This window comes from Protopterus annectens, chromosome 1.part0 (assembly GCF_019279795.1).
Source record: "Protopterus annectens isolate FY-2018-M chromosome 1.part0, PAN1.0, whole genome shotgun sequence".
In the NCBI taxonomy this organism is placed as follows: domain Eukaryota; kingdom Metazoa; phylum Chordata; order Ceratodontiformes; family Protopteridae; genus Protopterus; species Protopterus annectens.
In genome coordinates this window covers 1,018,247,884-1,018,269,677 of record NC_056725.1, presented here as the reverse complement: position 1 = coordinate 1,018,269,677, position 21,794 = coordinate 1,018,247,884, and the positions used below count along the sequence as shown (strand labels likewise).

Here is a 21,794-nt window from a genome sequence, read left to right as displayed (position 1 = left end):
CAACGTTTTTAGGAGTAATTACTTACTCGAGAAACATTGTCGAAATTAACATTGACCAATCAAAATAACGAAACATAAAAATCCAACAAAGCAAATTAAAATTGTTGACATTTTTCAAGTTTACCTCAACATCTGGTGACGTTCAACACACGTTTTGCAGGGGGAAAGCCCCCCTGCACCCCCCAAACCACCTGCTACTTATATATTACAACTCCGAGATCGCACTGCATTAAGGAAAGGGCAATGTTCTCAATCCCCACTATAGTCCGATCTCCAATCAGTATGTCGATGTCACAACAGCGGATGCACACTAGTATTCGCTGTTACGGGTTCAACATATTTCAAATTGCCATTATGAGACTTTGACAGATTGATTTTTGGCAATCAAAGTTTGCATAACTACATTCGAAATTTTGATTGTAAACCCTTTGAAACACCTAGCTTCTGCTTCATATCTTCCCAGGGGAAATACAGACCATCTATAAGTCCTAAGTGGATTGAAATAAGCTCCTGAACATGCATCCTATAGTGGACACATTTGTGATTTATTTGTTCAAACAGGAGAATCCAGGGACAACAACATTTTGCTAGATTACTCTACACAACCTGAACTTTCAATTACACAATCATCTGGTTAAATTTAGTCAGTTGACTAGCCAGCTTACCACAAACACGTAAATTCAATTTTCAATTTTTTTTTCAATGGGACAAGCCCTTCCTGCACTCCCTTCATGCTGAGGACTTTCCCTGTTATCCTTCTTCACTTATGTTTACTAACTCCACAGCTGTATATCTGCAGAGAGATGAGAAACATCCAGAAGAGGTGACATCAATTATAGGATCAACGGCATTCTCACTGTTTCATTAAAACCCTCAGAAACACTGTCAAGAATCTTGTAAAACTGATCATTTAAAGGCTGAGAAACTTTGGTCAATTATGTCTCATTTTATCAATATGTAAGGAATCAGTTGTCACCTGACAGGAGGTTGAATAGGTTACAGGCAGTGGGCAGAGAAGGCTGTAAGGTCAGCAGAGAGTAGGCTTAAGACCTGGAAGTTGTCTGGAGAGAGAGAGAGAAAGAGAGCACAAGACTTCAAGGAAATATGAAGGCTGTAGCATTACAGAAAGAAGACAAAATAAATGGAGTTGAAGAAGTATGGCAGTGCCTCAAAACAGCGAGTATGAGGACAGTAGAACAGATATGTGGCCAAGCCAGATATCAAAATAAGATACGTAAGGAAAGTTAGTGGTGGAATGCAGAAGTCCAGGAGGTCATCACAAAAAGGAGGAGTGCAGGAAAAAGTGGGAGATAGAAAAGAGGGACCAGGCTATGAAGGAATATTGGTTGGCTAACCATGAGGCTGAGAGCACAGTTGCAATAACCCCAAAAAATGGCAAAGATGCAGGCAATAACATTTAGAAACTTCTAGACCAGGGAGTTGTAGACCACAGAGCCCTGGCAGGGAACAACCATGACTCATCTATGATAGTCCCCACTCTCTCTTCCCTTTCCCACCCTACCCTCCCTCTCACAGACTTGGAGGAGGGTTAGCATTATTCCAAGGGAGTTGGTTCCTCATTACTTCAGACCAGTGGGTACTAAACATTATATCAAGGGGCTGCAAACTCAAATTCACGCAACCTTTGAAACCCTCAGGCTTTCCAGACATTCCCCCAAACCAAAGGACAGAAGCTCTGTCCCAGATAGCTGTGTGTCCAGGGCTCTGTGGAAACAGTCCCAGAACACCTAAAAGCATGGGGTTTCTTTTCCAGAATCTTCCTAGTTCCCAGGAAGGAAGGCACATGGCAGCCTATACTGGACTTGTCTACCCTCAACCAATTCCTACGGGTTCCAGAATTCAAATGTTGATCCTTCAAAAACTTTTGGCCATGATCTCTCCCAAGGTGTACATGGTTACCCTAGATCCAAAAGAAGCATACCTACATATTTCCATAGAGGAATCGCACAGAAGCTTCTAACGCTTCAGAGCAGGTACCAGGTACTTTCAGTTTTGCTCTGCCCTTTGGCTTGTCTGCTGTTCCCAGGGTTTTCACAATGTGCTTAGCACCTCTAATTGCCTTCTGCAGAACAAAGGGAGTGCAAATGTACCCCTATCTAGACAATTGCCTAATCCAGGCTATAAGCCTGACAAAGCTCAACTCAGACTTGATGTTCACCCAGAACCACTTAACCTCCCTGGGGTTCACAATAAATCATCAGAAATCCCATACAGAGCCTCAACCATGATTGTGTTCCAGGGGCCCTACTGGATTCTGCCCTCCAAAAGGTTTTCTTGCCTCCGTACAAGATGTCTTTCCTGACTCTGTACTGAAAAACTATGGTGAGAGATTTCCTTACAGACAATGAGTAGCTCAGGGCCCTGGTTTACATAGCCTCTTGTGTCCTCGTGATCCCCCAGGCCAGGATACACATGAGGAAGCACCAGTGGTACCTCAAAATGTGTGATGCCAGCATGTGCAACCACTCTCAACTAAGATCAAACTGATTCCTTGCCTCATGGAGGAATTAGCATGGTGGGGACTGAACTTGCACCCTCAACCTGGGTCTACCCTTTAGATTCACCCCAGGTGCAAACACTGACCACAGATGCCTCAGAGATAACCTGCGAAGTACACTTCAGCCACTTCCAGTCTCAAGGGAAGTGGGACCACAGGCTCAGAAAGAAACATATACATTTATAGCAGTCCAAAAAGGACTAGTAGCCTTCAGAGAGAAACGGAAACCAGGGATGTTAGTAGTGAAAACAGACAATACCACATTCATGTGGTACATAAACAAGAAGGAAGGATCCTCACTCCTACCCTCTTTGCTGCTTAGCAGTGGATGTTTGGGGAACAGCACACTCCATGGGATTACACCTATTGGCTCAATACCTGGCAGGTGTGCAAAACCAACTAGTAGACCACCATGAGTGCAAATGCATTGGGAAACGTTTGTCAGTACACACAAAAAACAGGGAGTTCCTCAAATAGTCCTTTTCACAACCAGAGATAAATTCTCATTTGAAAAAATTTTGCTCCAGGAGCAAAATGAAGTCAGCCTGGAAGACAGATGCTTTCTCTTTCCCTTGGATAGGCCTGTTCCTCCATGCCTTCCCTCCAATTCTCCTAATTCCCAGGTACTCCTAAAGATAAGGGAAGAGGGGCCAAGAGTAACACTAATAGTTCCAAACTGGCCCAGGCAGCACTGGTACCCCCTGCTATTCAGCTTAACCAGCACAAAACCATGGCAGCTGCCACAGAGATTGGCCATTCTTATGACGGACAAAGGAAAGATTGTGCACCCCAACCTGTGGACCCTCAAATTATCTGCATGGAGGATACCTTAACATCTTGGAGAGATTCTGTCTTAGAGAAACAGGTTCAAGATATTATAAAAGAGGCCAGAAGGCCTATCACTAGGAAATCCTACTCTGGCAATGGAAGAGATTCTTTTGGTTTGGGCAACATGCTTGAAATCCTCATTTAGCCAAGATCCCTGTCATCTTGCTCTATTTGGCCAGTCTCTTTGACAAAGGCCTGTCTTACTCATCCATAAAAATTAATTCCTCGGACATTTCGACCCACATTCCTGCTCAGCCTCCAATCTTCTCTCACCCCCTTATGAAACAGGCCACCCAGAAGGCCTCCAGCCCCACCCCGGGACTTTAATTTTGTTCTGGAGAAACTGTCTGTTCCACCTTTCGAACCAGCTGCCTCTGCTGACTTAAAATTCTTGACATGGAAGACTGCTGTCTTGTTAGCCATCACTTTTGTTATAAGAGTTTCTGAACTGCAGGCTGTCATGGCAGTGGAAGCTTTCCCCATCTTCCACCTAGACAAAGTCTCTCGGGACTAACCCCTCTTTTTTGCCCAAGGTGGTGACAGACACCTCCTTACATCAAGTCATACATCTGCTTACCTTCTTCCCCGAACCATAAAATAAAGGAGAAAGAAATTTTCATTTCTTGGTTGTGCATGAGCCACTCCTGTGTTACTATCTGGACAGAACAAAGCCACTGAGAAAATCAGGCCAGCTGTTTGTGGCCTTTGCCACTAGTTCTGAAGGCAAATCAATTTCCAAGCAAACCACCTCTAAATGGATTTCTCACTGTATCTTCTTTTGTTGCAGCCATCATGGTAAGAAGCCACCTAATGCTGGCAAGACACACTCAACTAGAGCAACTGGTACCTCTTCTGCCTTCCTAAAAGAGGTGCCCACCAAAGACATCCTGGAGTCATACGTTTGCCAAACATTACCATTTATATGCCTTTTCCAAGTCCAGAGTAGGATTTGCCACTGCCATTCTGTAGGGCATCCTCTCCTCTCTTTAATCTACCATCCACTCTTCTCCTCAGCTTTGGGAATCATCCCACTAGTCAGGACTGCAACAGTGAATGCACTCAAACATCTACATTTCTGGTAAGTATACACAACTGTACTATCTGCTTCAGGGTTTGTCTTCAGCTGTAAATCATTCATTTTCCTTCAGGCCATCTTGTGTGGTTCTTTGAAGAAATTAGTTAGGTTACTGTTGATCATTAGCTGCCTCAGGCACCTTTATAATTTGGGCCACAGTTATCCTGTGATTATAATGAGTCTATCAGCTGTTCTTGGACTGTCATGTCCTTATGGAGGGTAGGACTGTAGCCCAATACCAGTTAGTAATTCTTTAAAAGTGCTCTACCTCTGCCTTTCCATAGAGAACTCTTTCTTCCATGGATCTTGAACTCAAGATTGACATAATTGTGAATCTGTCTTCACATTTGCTGGCTTGGCATTTGCTGAAATTTGTTTCCTGGAAAACACTTTTTTTCTGGTAGCCATCACTACTGTGCACAAGATCTTAAAGCTGCATTGCCTTTAACAAAGATCACATTTTTTCTATGTCTAACCCATGTTTCCTTCTCAAAGTTTTTCCATATTGTCCCTGAACCAGCAATTTATTTTCCTGTTTTCTTTGCCTGAGGACAAATCAGAGAAGAAAAAGCCCTTAACTCTCTGTATATGTGCTTTCACTTAAGGCTTTGCCTGAAATGGCCACTTGACTTTAGGAAGGATGACCAGGACCAGTGTCTTCTTCCGCTGAATGAGGCAAGGGCTTACAACTGGCAAACACTTTCTAAGTGGATTGCCACTAACATTTCTTTTCTTTTTTTGCCATCATGCAGCTAATTGCCTTTTGGGAAATGGTGCGGTCAAAAAACACTCAACATGGGGTGTGGCTACTTCCATTGTTTAAATGTCTCCTTCAGCCCCTGGTCTTCTATCCATGCCTTCACCAAGAATTATTGTCTGATTGGGACCTCAGGACCTGGGATTTATGTAATGTATCTTTACTTCAGAGTTCATCATTTTGAGCCTTGGTTGTTGGCTGTCCTCTGGCTGGTTTCTTCCATCCTGATGGAGTTTACTATTGAGAGTCTGCACTAACACAGGACCTATCAGCAATATAACAGTTGTTGGATAAAACAGTTACATTTTTCTTATTGTATCAGTTGATGCCCTTACATTCACTGCTGCAGTATTCATTACTTTTGGGATTCCCTTCCATGGAAACCCAGACATTGGCCAGCATACCAAAGCCTACTGCTGCTTTAAGGTACACCGAATGTCACCTGTATGCTCCTCACTTAGTGTATGGCATAAAGGTGACATCTGGGCATAACATCCTAAGAACTTCTTTACTGCCGGTCTGAACCCATCTCCAGATCGTTGGTCTGATTACCTAATATCGTTTTTCTGCCAGTTGAACACAGTTTTCATTCTCTGATAATGCCTACATCTTGATGCTGGTTCTGAGGCATTGCAGATAAGTACCCCATTGGTGTTTTGTTTTAGCTTTTTATTACTCTGGAGGGGGGTTAATGTTATCCAAGAAAGGTAAGTGCCAGTGTGGGAGACATATTCCCCATAAAGATTGCCAGGTTTAGTGTCTTTTTTGCCTAGGAGCTTCTCATGACCCTACGACCTGTCCTGTTTGTCAGGCTTTCATTTTGAAACCCCTTCATAGTAGGCTGTTTTCCCTTTCCTTGTACCTTGAGGACCAGCATCTTAAGCTTCTCGCTAAAGATAAGATAAAAGGAACTTCCCACCCAGATGGTCAGTCATTAGGGAAGAAGAAGGTGAAAAAGGTAAGACCGGAATCTTCCACTCTCCAGCCTCTGCTGGGTGTTTCTTCTGAGGTCAGTGAGAACCCAGAGGCTCGCCCAGCTTTGTTGTTGGATTCATCTGCCATGACCAGGTTGGAGGCCAGTGAGGATCCAGCTGGCAGCATGTCTGATGAGGCTTTACAAGTGTTTCAGATGTTCAGGGGGAACCACGGTTTGTTATTTCCAAGGGGTCTTGAGGGGTTCCGCAGATTTTAGATAGGGAAGAAGTTCCTTCTACAGTTGTTGAATGCTGTCCTGGGTCAGAGCCTTCTAAGTTTTGTAGAGTGGGTGGTCCCTTAAAGAAGACACAAGAAACTAAACAGTTTCTTCTGCTTCTAGGATCTACAAAGTGAGTGGCAGGCCTTTACTCGGGGGTTTGTTTAATGTATTAATGTCATTAAAACCTTCTCAGGGGGTTTCTGTTCATGTTTCTCCTTGGCCTTCCACTAGAGAACAGGATTCTTCTGAGGAAGAGTCGTATTCTGATGAAGAATCCTTTGACTTATTCTACTCAAATTCCCTCTCCTTTGGATTGTGGATCAGAAGAGGAGGAATCTAATAGTTGTGATACCCATTTTGAAGAAATTTCCTTTGGGGACACAATCTCGAAGATGATGGATTTTAAGTGGGATTGTGCTCAGGTCTCGTGATATCCATAAGAGGTGCTAGGTGTTGTTGCAGATGGAATCTCCTAAACCTGCTGCTATTCCTCCTGTTTTGACTGCTTTGTTGGATGCTTTTTCCAGTGCATCTAAAGCACCTGATTCTCTTCCCCCTGCTCCCAAGAAGCCTGGTACTTTTTATAGGGTGCCTGAGGATTGTAACTTCTTGTGCACATGTCCTGCTGCTGACCTCTCTGTGGTGTCTGTAGCTTCTGACTAGCCATCTCAATTGCTTCCTTCACCTACGTTACTGCCTTCTGTCAAGGACAGCAGAACCATGGAAAGGCTGGGCAAGAAGGTTTACACTTCTGTTACTCTAGCTTTTATGGCTATTAACTATCAGACCCATATGTCTAGGTATGTGTTGGCTCTCCTTTGTCAGGCCTGTCAGCTTATTTCTGATCTGCCAGACTGAGGGTAAGATTTCCACTCTTTCCTTGCTATGGACTTCATCTCAAGTGGTTTGTCATTCTTTCAAATGTAGTTATGATGCAGCAGATGCCTCTTCTAAGGCTGCTGCTTTTAGTTCAGTTATGAGGAGGTATGCTTGGCTTGGGCTTAAACCTTTACCTGATGATATTAAGGCTAAGTTGATGGATGCGCCTCTGGATTATTAACTTTTGTTTGGGGAAGCAGCTGCTGGTTTAAGTCCCTTCAGGATAAGGGGAAGGCCTTACAGGAGCTTAAACATGTGTTTGTTTCTCCTTTGCCTACATTTCAGAGAAACTACCCCAATAAGCCAGCCTTTGTTAGTAGGTAATCTTGCCCTCCTACTAAACATAAAAAGAGTGGCAAGTGGGCTTCTCCTGCTAAGGCCACTCAGACTTCAGGGATTCAGAAGCCTTCCTTTCCTGATAAACCAGGTGGTTGTATGGCTGTCTGTATCTTCCCAGCTACATTCCTCTTTCTTTTCACCTTTCTCTTTCTTTTCCTGTTTGGCTTAAGATTACTCAGGATTCTTGGGTTCTGTTCATCATTCGTCAGGGGTACTTCATGGTTTGGAAATCTTGTCCTCCTTTTATGAGCATTCCTCAGCCTCCTTGGGAACAACTACCTTTTATCCCAGAGGTTCTTTGAGATCTTTTGACTCAGGGTACTATTCAAGAAGTACTTGTTTCCCAAAGGGGGAAGAGGTTTTACTCAAGAATGTTTCTAGTGCCCAGAAAAACTTGGAGACCAGTTCTAGACCTCTTTCATCTAAACACTTTTCTGAAGGTGCACTCCTTTCGGATGTTGTACCTTTAGGCTCTGTTTCCTGTCTTGCTCTCTCAGGCCTATAGGGTGTGTCTGGATCTCAAGGATGCTTATCTCCATATTCAGATCCATTCTTTTTTCATAAAGTTTCTCTGTTGCTTCCTGGCATTTTCAGTTCACTATGTTGCCCTTTGGCCTTTCTACTGCCTCAAGGGTATTCACCAAATGCCTTGCTCATGTGATTGCTTTTTGCAGGCTTCAAGGGATCCACATGTTTCCTTACTTGGACAACCTGCTGATTCAGGCATTCTCTCCAGACATCCTTTTGCAAAGTCTGTATTTTGCCATTTCCTTTCTTCAGAACCTGGGGTTCACAATAAACTTCAAAAAGTCTTCTCTGACTCTTTTTCAGGATCATGTTTTTCTGGGTTGCAGGATTCAGATGATGACAATGCTGGCATCCCTGCCTCCTCCAAGGGCCTTAACTCTCATTTCTTACTTTCAAAGTCTTCCTCCTCTGGTATCCATTACAGCCAGGGAGTTTCTGTGAGCTCTGGGTTTCACAGCATTCACCATTCTGATGTTCCCTCTGGCCAAACTCCACATGAGGAAATTTCTGTGAATCCAGGGCACCCTTGTCATCTCCCTCTTCTCTCTCAAGAACTGTACACAGATGCTTCAGACATGGGATGGGGAGCAACATTTGTCTCCCTAAAGGTACAGGGGGGGGGGTGTGTGGTCACCTCTCCAGCAGAAGGAGTGCATCAGTGTCAGAGATTAGAGGTCTTATGCTATTTTTTCAGGCTTTTCATCCTCTTTTTCTCTCTGGGGCCTCTGAAGGTATTCACAGACAATACCACAGTGATGTGGTTTATAAACAAACTGGGTAGAACAAGATCTTACCTTCTTTGCCGTATGGCACTCCTGGTTTGGGGTCTTGCTGTCAAGTATCAAATAACTCTTCAGGCAGTTTATATTCCTTCAGGTCAGAATATTGTGGCAGACACTCTAAGCAGGTCCTTAACTCAATCCCACAAATGGATACTTCACAGAGATTTGCTTCTGGACATTGTCCACCAGTGGGGTACTCCTCAAGTAGATCTATTTGTCTCCCCTCTGAACAGACAACTTCCTCTGTTTTCTGCCAGAGTCAAAGGTCCTCTGGTGTGGAAGGTGGATGCCCTCTCATTTTCTTGGAAGGGAATGTTTCTTTATGTATTTCCACTTCCTGTCATTCTGAAAGTCCTGTTCAAGATTCAACAGGATGTTCCCAAAATCTTGTTGATGACTCCCTTTTGGCCGCAACAGCACTGGTTCTACTCTATTTTTGCATCTAGCCAGGGACAGTCATCACAAGTTACCTCACAGGGTGGATCTACTTGCACAAGACATGGGATCTCTCATCCATCCCCACCTGTCCACGTTTCAACTAACACTGTGCGTGATAGGATTTTGATTCCTCATAGACAACTTTTTTTCTGGGGACATGCTGAAGGTTGTGCAGGAGACTAGGAAACGTACTATTAGGAAATCCTACTTATCCAAATGGAAGAGGTTTTCTATTTGGTGTCTCTCTTGTATCCCGGACCCACTTACTGTGGTGCACCTTTGGTTCTCTCTTATTTGTGTGAGTTGCTCAATGCTGGTTTGCCCCTTTGTTCTGTTAAGGTCCACTTATCAGCTATTTCTGCTTGTCTGCCTCTACCTACTTCTTCTTTTTCTAGATTTGAGGCTAAACAATTTCTTAAAGGCTTCCTTAATATTAGTCCTCCCAGGAAGCCTGTTCCTCCTCCCTGGGATCTTAATTTTGTTTTGGAGAATTTGACTCAGGCTCTTTTTGAGCCTACTGCTTCAGCTTCCTTGTAACATTGTTCAAGGAAGACTGTTCTTTTGTTAGCTCTTACTTCTGTCAGACAGGTGTCTGAATTGCAAACCCTTATGGCTTGTCCACCTTTTTTTATATTTCATGAGGACAGGGTGTCCTTGCATGCTAATCCTTCTTTTATGCCTAAGGTAGTTAATGAGTTGTCACTTAAATCAGTCTGTTCATTTACCTACTTTTTCCCCCTCTCCTCAATACGACACTGAGAGGGTACTGCATACTTTGGACATGCATAGACAAATCAGATTTTATTTGGATAAGACTAAAGCTATTAGAAAATCTGATCAGTTTGAGTCTTTTCATCCTAGGTCCTTAGGTTTAGCTGTATCCAAGTAAAGTATTTCTTCTTGGATTTCAAAGGCTATTTTTTTTGGTTATACTTCTCATGGTAAGAGTCTTCCTTCTTCTGTTAATGCTCATTCTACTAGAGCTGTGGCTTTCTCTGGTGCTTATTTTAAGGGCTTAGATAGTAATTCTTTTCTTGAAGCAGCTATCTGGACTTCTGTGCATACTTTTACCAAGTACTACAGGATGGATGGTATTTCCACAGCTAGAGCTGGTTTTGCTAATGACATTCTTCATGGCTTCTTAGAGGGCTCTGCTGCTGCTTCCTCCTCCCAAGTTTCTTCCTGAGCATTGGCACTCTCCCACAAGTAATAAGTACTGCAGCAATGAATGTAAGGACATAGTACAGTTGTGTAAAATCTTACCATAACAGTAGTTCTTGCTTTCACTGCTGCAGTATTCACTCCTCCTTCCCCCTAATCCTTTTCCTTCCTGGATGTACTGGTTACCGACCGGATTTCCATAGACTGCTGTTCCTACTGGGGCAGTCGGTTCTGATGATGGTACGTCTGGGCATCACTTTTATGTCCTATGCTATGCAAGGAGCATATGGGTGACATTCGATGTACCTTAAAGCAGCAGTAAGCTTTGATATGCTGGCCAGCGTTGGGGCTTCCACAGCAGGGAGTCCCACAAGTAATGAGTACTGCAGCAGTGAAGGCAAGGACATCTACTGTTATGGTAAGATTTTACACAACTGTACTGTCTTTGGGGGGAGGGCTTTCTATCATTGTGTCACAAATTACATCATGCCATTTCTAAGAGTGTGTGTGGATGGTTCCTCCGTACAGTCTCTTGGAGTTCCTTCTAAAATGACAAAGTATATGTTTGTTTCTCAGTCCATTAGCAAAGTAGATGACAAATCTTAATTTTATTTCTTGATTTGTAGGACGTTTACTTTCTAGTGGGTAAGGTGAACTGGTCAACTTGGAGCTAGGCACATACATGTGTAATGTGTGTGTGTGTGTGTGTGTGTTTATATATATATATATATATATATATATATATATGTGTGTGTGTGTGTGTGGGTGTATTATATATATATACACCACACACACACACACACGTATGGTTTCTTATTGTAAAGCTAAGACTTGGAAGCTCATCTGAACATATCGAAACACAGAACACTGACATGCAGGATATGTCCAACTTTGCCCTCCTTCTGGACCCATGTTAGCACTTGTTCCCAAGTACAAAACATTATGGTGGTTTGAGATTAGAGGTATTGTCCAGTACTCTGTATTTTGGCTTTCCATGTTTCAGTGATGTTTTGATCATTGCGCAAGTTGAGCTTCCGAGGCACAGCTTGATAGTAGTAACCAATATATACAGTATAAGCATGGGATCATTGAGAAATTTTGTCTCGCTGTTAATGGTAAAAAGGATAAACCCAGTTATAGAACTTAGGGTCCTTTCACAGACTGACTGATAAGCTAATATTCTATCTGTGAGTTAAACCTTTGAGTATTTATGCTTTTTTTCTCTCTCTCTTTTGCTAGACATGAAACCGAGATGACTAGAATTCTGCATGACAAAGTGGACCAGCTAGAACGCCATCTCAGGTAATGAACATATGTAAAATAAATATAAAAATGACAAAACATAACACCTACTTCTGAAGCTGTTTAGTAATTTTGAAAAAGAAACAGTTTGTCTGTGTCGACTAAAACTATTTTATAAATGCTGTTACAGCTTATACTTCTGTGTAGCTAAACTGACTAATAGATAGTCTGCCTTTATGGCAGAATGCTATGGAATTTTATAAAAATTGGTCATCTTCATAAAGTGTCCTGACTGTGGGTAGGCTGAAGGACATTCATAAGTACTTGAGTCTAAAAAACTAAAGCACCTGTATATGTACATAGACTTGGGTCTGCTGATGTACCGTAGTGCCATTCTTCTACTTTGATTGGTCTTCTTCAGGGTCACTAGACAACACTCCTGCTTTTGCTGTTCATTATATCATCTAGTCTGTACTGTGCATGACTGTCTTTAGTTCTTAATGAAATAAGTCATATTTTTAAAATAAGTTAATTATGCTATTTTTTGGTTTACTTTAGTTTTAGTTGTACTGTATAAAAATGTTCACTTTGTAAAGCTTACTTCTGATGGTTGAATATGGAATCTAAGACAAGAGTTATAAAAACACGTGTGTATTGCATGGTCTCATTCTAGTCTTATCCAGTTTTTGGGTAGTCAGTGTAGCACCAATGTCATTAGTGCCTAGGATGATTGCCACGTCTCAGAAACATGGGATGTAGTCCAAAAACTGCTCATCATTCTTGAATAGGTTGTTCATACTTTTTGGTGTGATTTTTTTCCTAACATGCAGAGGAAGAGAAGACATAGAATCACTGGAGGTCATTCTGTAGCTATTCTTTTACAAGATGTTTGGCTTAAGTAAACACTATTCTGCCAGCTTCTCTGACAGACCTTTGACACATGGAGATCTTTTACCCATGGCTTTCCTTCAAGGATCATCAAGTCTGAGCTTTTTAGTTGTTGTGTTAACTTCTTTACCACTTGAGATGGTGCCATTTCTAGTACTTTTAGATATCACTCTGTGTCTGATTCTGTCTGTACATCTGTGGGTACTGATGGCAATATCAGCATATGCTCCACATAATGTGTAATCTCTAACCCTACTAGATATTTCTCTTGTGATGTTCAAGTTAAAGATGTGTTTGCACTGAAAGCATGGAACAACAAGATCACCTCTCTTTAAGTTGCGTGATGCTTCCAGCAGTGTGTCATTTATGTTTTTTGTCAAAATCTTTACTTCTGAAATTTTCCTGGCTGAAGTCTACTGTGCATTTTGATGGTAATGCACTCGAGGCTGTGGCCACTTACGCATAGGCACATATGCATTAAAGGACCACTACAGGCAAATGATGAAAAAACATATATTTTTTATCCTGCCATGATTTATTGCACCTCCCAAAGCTGCCTGACCTTTGGTCATTTCAGTATGTTTGACCGTGGATCCTCCTCTTCCTTTTTTATTTGTGTTAAAAAAGTTTTCAAAAGGAGTTTTCCACCTGAGACCTCATCAAAAACATTTTGCTCCTCCTTGAGATCCTAACTTTTTGCTAGAAAAGTTGACTGTCTCACCTTTAAAACTTCCCATCAAGCTGATTTAAGCTTCTTGTCTGGGATAACTACTCATGATTGCTTTAACATCTGACAGAAGAGTATCTGAATTAAAAGCTCTCGTGGTGAGCAAACCCTGTCAAATTTTTCTCAAAGATAAGGCCTCTTTAAGAACAAACCCCTCATTTATGCCTAGAGTGGTTTCAGAGATGTTCTTCGTGTTTCACTGTAGTAGTCATTACATTTGGTTTATCTGCTTGCAGGTAGCCCTCTGTCGGCCTGATTAACGAAGTCTTGGGTCCTGCGTTGGTTGCTGTCCCTTCTTCCATGGCGTCAGGTCGTCAGGGGTATAAAACATGCAGCCAACGCCATTACATCAGTCTTTCTTGCCATGCGGTACCTGAAGCAGAAGCAGTTCGCAAATGCCGGTCAGCCGACTCCTGAAATTTTTGTTTTCGAGTTTCAGAACCTAAGTCTTCAACTAAAGCTAAGTGCCCTGTTGGGGAAACTTTTTCTTGCTCCTTACCAATGTCAGTAAAAGTTAATAATTGCATTACTTGTGGAAAGCAAATACCTCATAAAGATTTTCATTAGTACTGTGTTCCTTGCCTAGGCCCTGACCATGACATACCTCACTGTCGGTTTTTTGCTTTATTTAATCAGCACACTATCCATCGTCGGTATATTTTCGCCTCTAAATATTTCGGTTCTCAGTTTAATTATCCAGAAATGTCATCGGTTAGCCATCCGACTACCGGGATTCCGAAAAAATGCAAAGCTAAAGACAGAGACAGGCCGCCAAGGTCCAAAACTGCCAACGATGCTTCTCCTAAGCCAGTCACCAGTTCACCGGTACTCATTGAGGTGCTTTCGCAGCCCCTGATACCCGCTACTTATGATTCGCAGGCCTCTACTGAGACCCATTCAGAGTCCGGTATGCTGCGAGATGCTTCAACTATGGAACCCGCGGATGTCTCTACCTTGGATAGGTCCGGAGCCGCTGTGCAGACACCAGCTTCTGAGGGTGTATTCAGGCCTATGGACTTGCATATTAAACTGACGCCTCTTTCTTTACTTAGGCCTAAATCTCGATCTATGCCTAAAAAACCGACGCCCAGGCCACATGCTTAGGCTTCTATGCCTAAAAATCAAATGATAAGAATAGCTGAACATCTAATAACTCTAATCAAGGGTAGCCAACCCCCCCTTCTAAGAGGCCTAGGACTGAAGTTGATTCTGAGTCTTCTGATCAGGATTCTCTTTTTTCTGATTCTTCTGATGATCTGGATTTGCCCTTATCTACTTATGAAGATTGTGATGCAAAGGACTCCATTCCCTCTGCTTCCCCTCCTAAGCATTTTTCTTTTGGGGAAACCTTTACATACTCTAAGGGAGCATTTCCACTGGGAAAGCCAGGATTTTTCTGATTCAGAAAAGAGGCTTAGGGATTTCCTTCTCCTACCTCATCATAGGCCTTTATCTATTCCTCCTGTACTAGATATTGTTGATAATGCTTTTTTGGAACTAGTTCGGCTCCTGATTCCCTGCCTTCTGCTCCCAGAAAACCTGACAGATACTACAGGGTCCCTGAGTCCCACAAGTTCTTTTTTAAAAATCCTATTGCAGATCCAGAGACTATTTCACAGAGGCCCAAGGGCATTAAGGCTTCTACTGCTAAAAATCCTACCCCTTCTGATAGAGACTCCAGGGCGCTGGATAGATGGGGTAAGAAGGTTTACACTTCTGCAACCTTGGTCATTAGGGCTTTAAACTGCCAGTTTCATATGTTAAGGTATCAGCAACATGTTATTGGACTGCTTAAACAGAAAATGATGTTGATTCCTGACTGTGTGGAAAATAAAGAATTATAGGATTTAATGCATTCTGCTGAACAAGTTGGAAAACATATTTTGCAATGTGGTTTTGATTCATTAGAGGCCTCTTGCAGGTCTGCTGTTACTGGGTCTGTGCTCAGAAGGCATGCTTGGCTCAAGGAGCAATCTTTGCCTGATCATGTTAAAGCTAAATTGTTGGGTGCTTCTTTAAATCAGGACCGCCTGTTTGGCAATAAGGCTGAGGAAGTTCTTAAAAAGATGGAAAATAAAGCTAAATCTATGCAAACTGTTAAAGATTTTTTACAAGTTCAGCCTCCTAGATTTAGTAGGCACTGGCTGTCTAAGAATTGGTCCTTTCCAGCCCCTTCCAGGACTTCTTAAGCCAAACCCAGACACAGCAAAAACCCCAGGTTTCAGTCCCAGGGGACACACAGAACTAAGCAATGGGGGGCCTCCACTTCCAAATCGGGAAATAATAAGACTCCCCCCAATGGTAAACTGTCTCAGTGACTTCCTTTTAAAATTTCAAAGCACTTATCAACTGACTGCCCCTTTGGGGGGAAAGATTGCTCTTCATGCAAAGAATTGGGAACTCATTACCCAGGACAAATGGGTTTTAAATCTAGTGTCCCAGGGATACAGATTTCACTTCCACACGTTGCCAACATCAAGCGGGTGGCCGGACCTACCCCCAAATCAGTGGGCAGAGGCCCAAAAATAAGTACTTTCTCTCTTCAGCATGGGAGCTATTCAACTGGTACCAGAAGAGGAAAAGGGACAACGTTTCTACTCGAGACTTTTCCTGGTACCCAGAAAAGACAATTCATGGCATCCTATACTAGGCTTGTCTACTCTAAACACCTATTTGGAGATTCCAAAATTCAAGATGCTGACTCTTCACTACTTACTTCCTATGCTAGGCAAAGATGCCTGGTTGGGAACACTAAATTTAAAAGAAGCATACCTGCACATCCCAATCAGGGAATCTTGCAGAAGATACCTACACTTCAAAGCAGGCTACACGCACTATCAGTTCTCTGCACTGCCCTTTGGCTTATCTACTGCACCCAGGGTATTCACAAAGTGCCTAGCTCCAGTTATTGCATTTTGCAGGCAAAGAAATATTCAAATATACCCATACTTGGACGATTGTCTAATTCAGACAGAAAACCAGGACATACTTTTGAATCTTCTGGCCTTTGTACAAAGGGTTCTAACTTGTCTGGGGTACACCATAAATGAAAACAAATCATACCTGGTACCCTGTCAACAAATTATATTCCTGGGAGCAAGCTTGAATACAACTTCCCAGATGGCTTACCTCACACCAGACAAACAAATTCGTTTGACAAACTACTTCAAACAAGTGGCCACAAAAACCCTGCTATCTGCAAAACAAATACTGCAAGCCTTGGGGTTCATGGCCTCCTGCATTCTTTTAATTCCATATGCAAGACTGCATATGAGGAAACTACAGTGGTATCTAAAAAGCCAATGGTGTCAACATTCTCAAGACCTGGAAACAATGATTTCTATCATACCTTGCCTACACCTAGAGTTCCTTTGGTGGGCAGAGGCCTGCCACCAAAACAAGGGACTACCTTTCACACCACCCCCTGCCGCCCAAACCCCAACAACTAACGCATCAGACTATGCATGGGGGGCTCACCTGGCAGGGAAGTGCATTTAGGGCAAATGGAACCCAAGTCAAATGCACCTGCATATCAATCAAAATGAAATGTTAGCTGTACAGAATGCCCCAACAGCCTTCAAGGACCACATTCTTCCAGGACACCTAATGGTAAAGACGAACAACACCACTGTTATGTGGTACATAAAGAATCAGGGGGGTACACATTCTTACCCCCTGCAGACTAGCCATGGCATTGTGGGACACAGCCTTGAGCTTCCAAGTGCACCTACAGGCTCAATTCCTGCCGGGAAAATTAAATACACTGGCAGACGGACTAAGCAGAAACCTCATGGACCCACACGAGTGGAAACTGGAACCAAGGATTTTCAACATGTTGACAAGCAAATGGTGGAGCCCAGATATAGACCTGTTTGCCTTTCCCCAGAACTACCAATTGGACAAATTTTGCACAAGGACTCCCCAAAAACAAACCTGGAAAGTGGATGCTCTATCCTTCAGCTGGAAAACCTATCAGTCTATGCCTTCCCCCTCTGCCTCTGCTCTTCAAAGTACTACTAAAAATCAAACAGGACAAACCATGGATGATTTTGATTGCTCCAGTCTGGCTACACCAACACTGGTAACCCCTCCTGCGCAGTGTGTCACGGTTATCTCCATGGCACCTGCCTCAGACTCCTTCCCTGCTGTCTCAGCAGGAGAACCAAATTCTGCACCCTCAGCTTCTAACACTGAACCTTGCAGCCTGGCTAATTACTTAATCTCTCCTTTACCATCCCTCAGCAAACCTGTGATGGATATCATTTTACAGGCAAGGAGGCCTAGTACTAGAAAAACTTATGCTGAAAAATGGAAAAGATTCTGTGCCTGGAACCAATTAAATCTCAAGGGATGAGCACAGCAGCACCCAATTTACTTCAGATTTTGCAATACTTAACTGAGATGCTTCACAAGGGCCTGTCTTTTTCCTCCATTAAAATCCACGCCTCAGCCATTTCAGCTCATTATAACACAGAACCGCCCCTCTTCTCTCATCCACTGCTCAAGCATTTCCTCAGAGGCGCCAAAAATTTGAGACCACCCTGGAGAGCTCCAACCCCAGCATGGGACCTTAACTTTGTCTTGGATAAACTCACTCTACCTCCTCTTGAGCCAGCTGCTACTGCAGACTTAAAATTTCTTTCTTGGAAAACAACTTTTCTTTTAGCAATCACCTCAGCTAGAAGGGTATCTGAATTACAGGCCCTTATGGCAGTGGAGCCTTTCATCATCCTTCATGCGGACAGGGTGTCCCTCAGAACCAATCCATCCTTCATTCCCAAGGTGGTAACCAGTGTGGCTCTTAATCAGTCCATTCATTTGCCAACCTTCTTTCCCAACACACAGAATAAAAGGGAACGGATACTGCATTCCTTAGATGTGCACAGACAGCTTAGATTCTACTTGGACAGGACTAAACCTGAAAGGAAATCTGAACAACAGCTGGTGGCATTTGCTGCAGGGGCAGAGGGGAAGGTTATTTCAAAGCAAACCATTTCTAAATGGATAGGCCATTGCATTCATTTCTGCTATAAGCACCATGGAAAACCTATCCCTCAGGGGATCAGACCTCACTCTACCAGGGCTGCATCTACCTCTGCAGCCTTTCTCAGAGGCGTCCCTACCAGGAACATCCTAGAAGCTGCTACCTGGAGTTCTCTACATACTTTCACCAAGCATTATCATTTGCCAATTTTCTCTAAATCCAGAGCTGGCTTTGCCACTGCAGTCTTGCAGGGCCTTATAGCTGGCCCTAATGCTATCTAAATTCCTCCTCCCAACCATAGCTTTGGGAATCTACCCAAATGTAATGACTGCAACAGTGAAACACGAAGAACATAGTACAGTTGTGTACACTTACCATAAATGTAGATGTTCGAGTGTATTCACTGTTGCAGTCCTGGTTACTCTTCCTCCAGCCCCCTAACTTCTTTTGGCCATACCTCTACTTTCCTTTACTATGCTTAAAAGCCTTTTTGGTGTATTTGCTTTTTTGTTGGAGGTATATCTTTGTGCTTTTATATTTAATTGCTTCCCATTAGGGGGACACCTGACATCTGGGGCAAGAAAAATTGATGTAATGGCGTCGGCTGCATGTTTTATACCCCTGATGACCTGACATCATGGAAGAAGGGACAGCAACTGATGCTGGACCGAAGACTTTGTTAATCAGGCCGACTGAGGGCTACATGCAAGCAGATAACCCAAATGTGATGACACCAACAGTGAATACACTCGAACATCTACATTTATGGTAAGTATACACAACTGTACTTTTACATTATATCATGTTTTAAGTCTTCCAGTTTTGAATTCAAAACCGAAAAATCAGGGAGAAAGGGCATTCATAGGCAGCTCAGGTACTATCTTGACAGAACTACATTTTTCAGAAAAGCAGATCAGCTGTTTATTTCTTATGAAGGGACAACAGTGTGCATCCTGTGTCTAAACAGATAATTTTAAAGTGGTTATCTTCAACTATTGCTTTTTCTGATTTCCACCATGGCAGATCCATCCCAGGCAGTATCAAGGCACTACTAGAGTTTAGTCTTCTTTGATGGCATACTGGAAAGGGTGAGACTCCAGAAACATTCTAGAGGCAGCTAGATGGTTCTCAGCACATACCTTTACAAAACATTATAAACTGAATTCCTTTTCAGGGTCCAGGACAGGTTTTACCTGAATCTGATGAAGTATATCTTTATACGAAAGTACTCAATCCTGTCAATTTTGCTGTGTTTTATTAAACTACTGGAAGGTCTTCTTGGCCTACAGTTTTCATTCCTGGACTATCTTGCTGGTGGTGGAATTTTCCAGGGCAGGTTTTGCTAGGACCATTCTCCAGGGACTCTTGGATCTGTATCCTGGCTTTGGTAATCAACCCATGTAGTATAAAGGCTACTGCAGCAGAGTGTGAATGATGAACATGGTACAGTTGTGTAAGTTGCACTTTTCCATAACAGTAGATGCTCAAATTCCTCACTACTGCTGAAGCTGGACCCACCCTCCATTCCCCTACTCTTGTATATAGTTGTAGTTGGGATATAAAGTAGGGTCGTAGGAGTTTCTACTTTATATATTTCTTTGTTTTATTTGGGGTTTTTTTTGGTTCAGGATTGCTATGCTCCTCTCTGTGTGTCTCTCTCTGTCTCTCTCTGTCTCCGAGGTAGTCCTGCAGACATGTTCAGTCGGACTGCTGATATCCCTCCTTGAGGCTAGAAAATCAGCAGTCAGAGGTAAGGTGTATATGCATTTCGGGGGGTGGGGCAGAGATTTCTGAAGCTATCCTAGGCAGGGAGATGACCCCATATTGAGGAATTCGAACATCTGCTGTTATGGTTAAGTACATCTTACACAACTGTACAGTTTCTTTACATTTGCTACTGTACTTACGTATTACTTGTTAGCAATGTAAATGTCTTATCTTTGTTGTTACTTATTGGTTTGGAAGAAAATGCTCTCCTGTTATTTGGGATGTAAACTGGCAGTCTCGTGTTAGGTGTGCTTGTATAGTTGACACATGGCTTTGCAACTTACCTTGGCACTGTGCCTACAAATCACTGCAATATCCACCAACTGTATGTGCTTCAGAAAACAAGTTGCTAACATTGATGGATGTAAAGTAAAAATCCAACCATTAAGACACATCAGAGGGGATCCTCTCATAGACTGATAACATTAAAAAAATGTTTTATGAGATTTATGCCCCTTTTTTGTGTCCATTGTATTTGTTTGAAGTACCATGCTTATTTGCAGTACTTGACTTTCGTTCATTTTCTGATTATTTGTATCATCAGAGCCGAGTAGCCTTAATGTTGAGGAATTCATACAGAATGTTTAAGGTGACAGTATGACTTGGGGCACTAACATTGCTGGTACACACATTTGAATCTCTCCTTTTGGATTTAATTATCCTGAAGCACAAACCTATGCTGTATTTAATCAGAGTACCTACTACAGTTGTAGTTAATATGTGTTGATTGTGATGCAGTTTATGTACTTATAAAAACATCTTAATATATATCAGATTTAGTTGCCATTTGGTGATTTACACCATTTTTGTTTTATGTTTCATATTTACAGTGTTTCTGAGGTTTTAGAAAAACATGGGCTTCAGAAACCAATTTCCTTTGTAAAGAACTCCGAGTGCAGCATAGAGGAAGCACGCCAGCTCATGGTGAGGTTGACGAGGCATACTGGACGCAAGTGAGTATAAACAGTAAAGCTGTCAGTTGATACATACATCTTGATAAACAGAATTTGTTTCTTAAAAAGTCTCAGATTTTTTTCATACTTTTTCTGTAAACATCTAAGGAATTTGATATATTATTTGCGACATACTGCTTTATTTAATATAGAAATGTGCATGACATTTAGTGGTCTGGGCAGTTGTGCTTCCACACTGACATGTGCCCCAAACCTGATGTTTCTTTGCACAGTCAGACAAAGCATGTTTGCACTGTACAGAGGAATGGTGAGAGAAAGTTGTAAATTCCTTTTAGTGTGTTTCTGAGTAATAAATTTAACAAATGAATGCTGCCTTCCATTACTGGCCTTTGTTGAAAAGTGACTTTTATTTTTAGAACTAGAGCTCTGACGTATACTAAGCAGCTTCCAAACCTACTGTTGCAGTAGTCAGCAGAATGCATACCATTTCTCTTAACTGGGATTATGAATTGTTTCTCTGCTGCGGTCCTTAATGATTTTTGAACCAGTGCTGTATGGACCTATTCTGTCATCCATGGACAAGAGCCCGATGGCCCATTTGTTCTCCTAAGGGTATGCGTCAAGTCTTTTGGGAGTGGTACCATTATCTACATGGGGATCAGGGTTTGTATATTATATCCTAGCATTTTTGTCCATCTTTTTGGATCTATCTATACCGTGTCACATCAGAAACTTCTGGATGAACTTTCTACCCTAAAACTTAGCCACTCTT

The 21,794-nt window shown here is 42.4% G+C and overlaps 1 protein-coding gene across 1 annotated transcript in view; it reads left to right on the top strand.

The window, feature by feature from the left end:
* NBAS (NBAS subunit of NRZ tethering complex) overlaps window positions 1-21,794 on the top strand; it is a 3,380,746-nt gene that overhangs the window by 1,343,305 nt on the left and 2,015,647 nt on the right. The window contains exons 27-28 of the mRNA XM_044064792.1: window positions 11,740-11,802; window positions 20,939-21,061. Of these exons, the coding sequence (XP_043920727.1) occupies window positions 11,740-11,802; window positions 20,939-21,061 (186 nt within the window). The remainder of the gene's footprint in view (window positions 1-11,739; window positions 11,803-20,938; window positions 21,062-21,794) is intronic.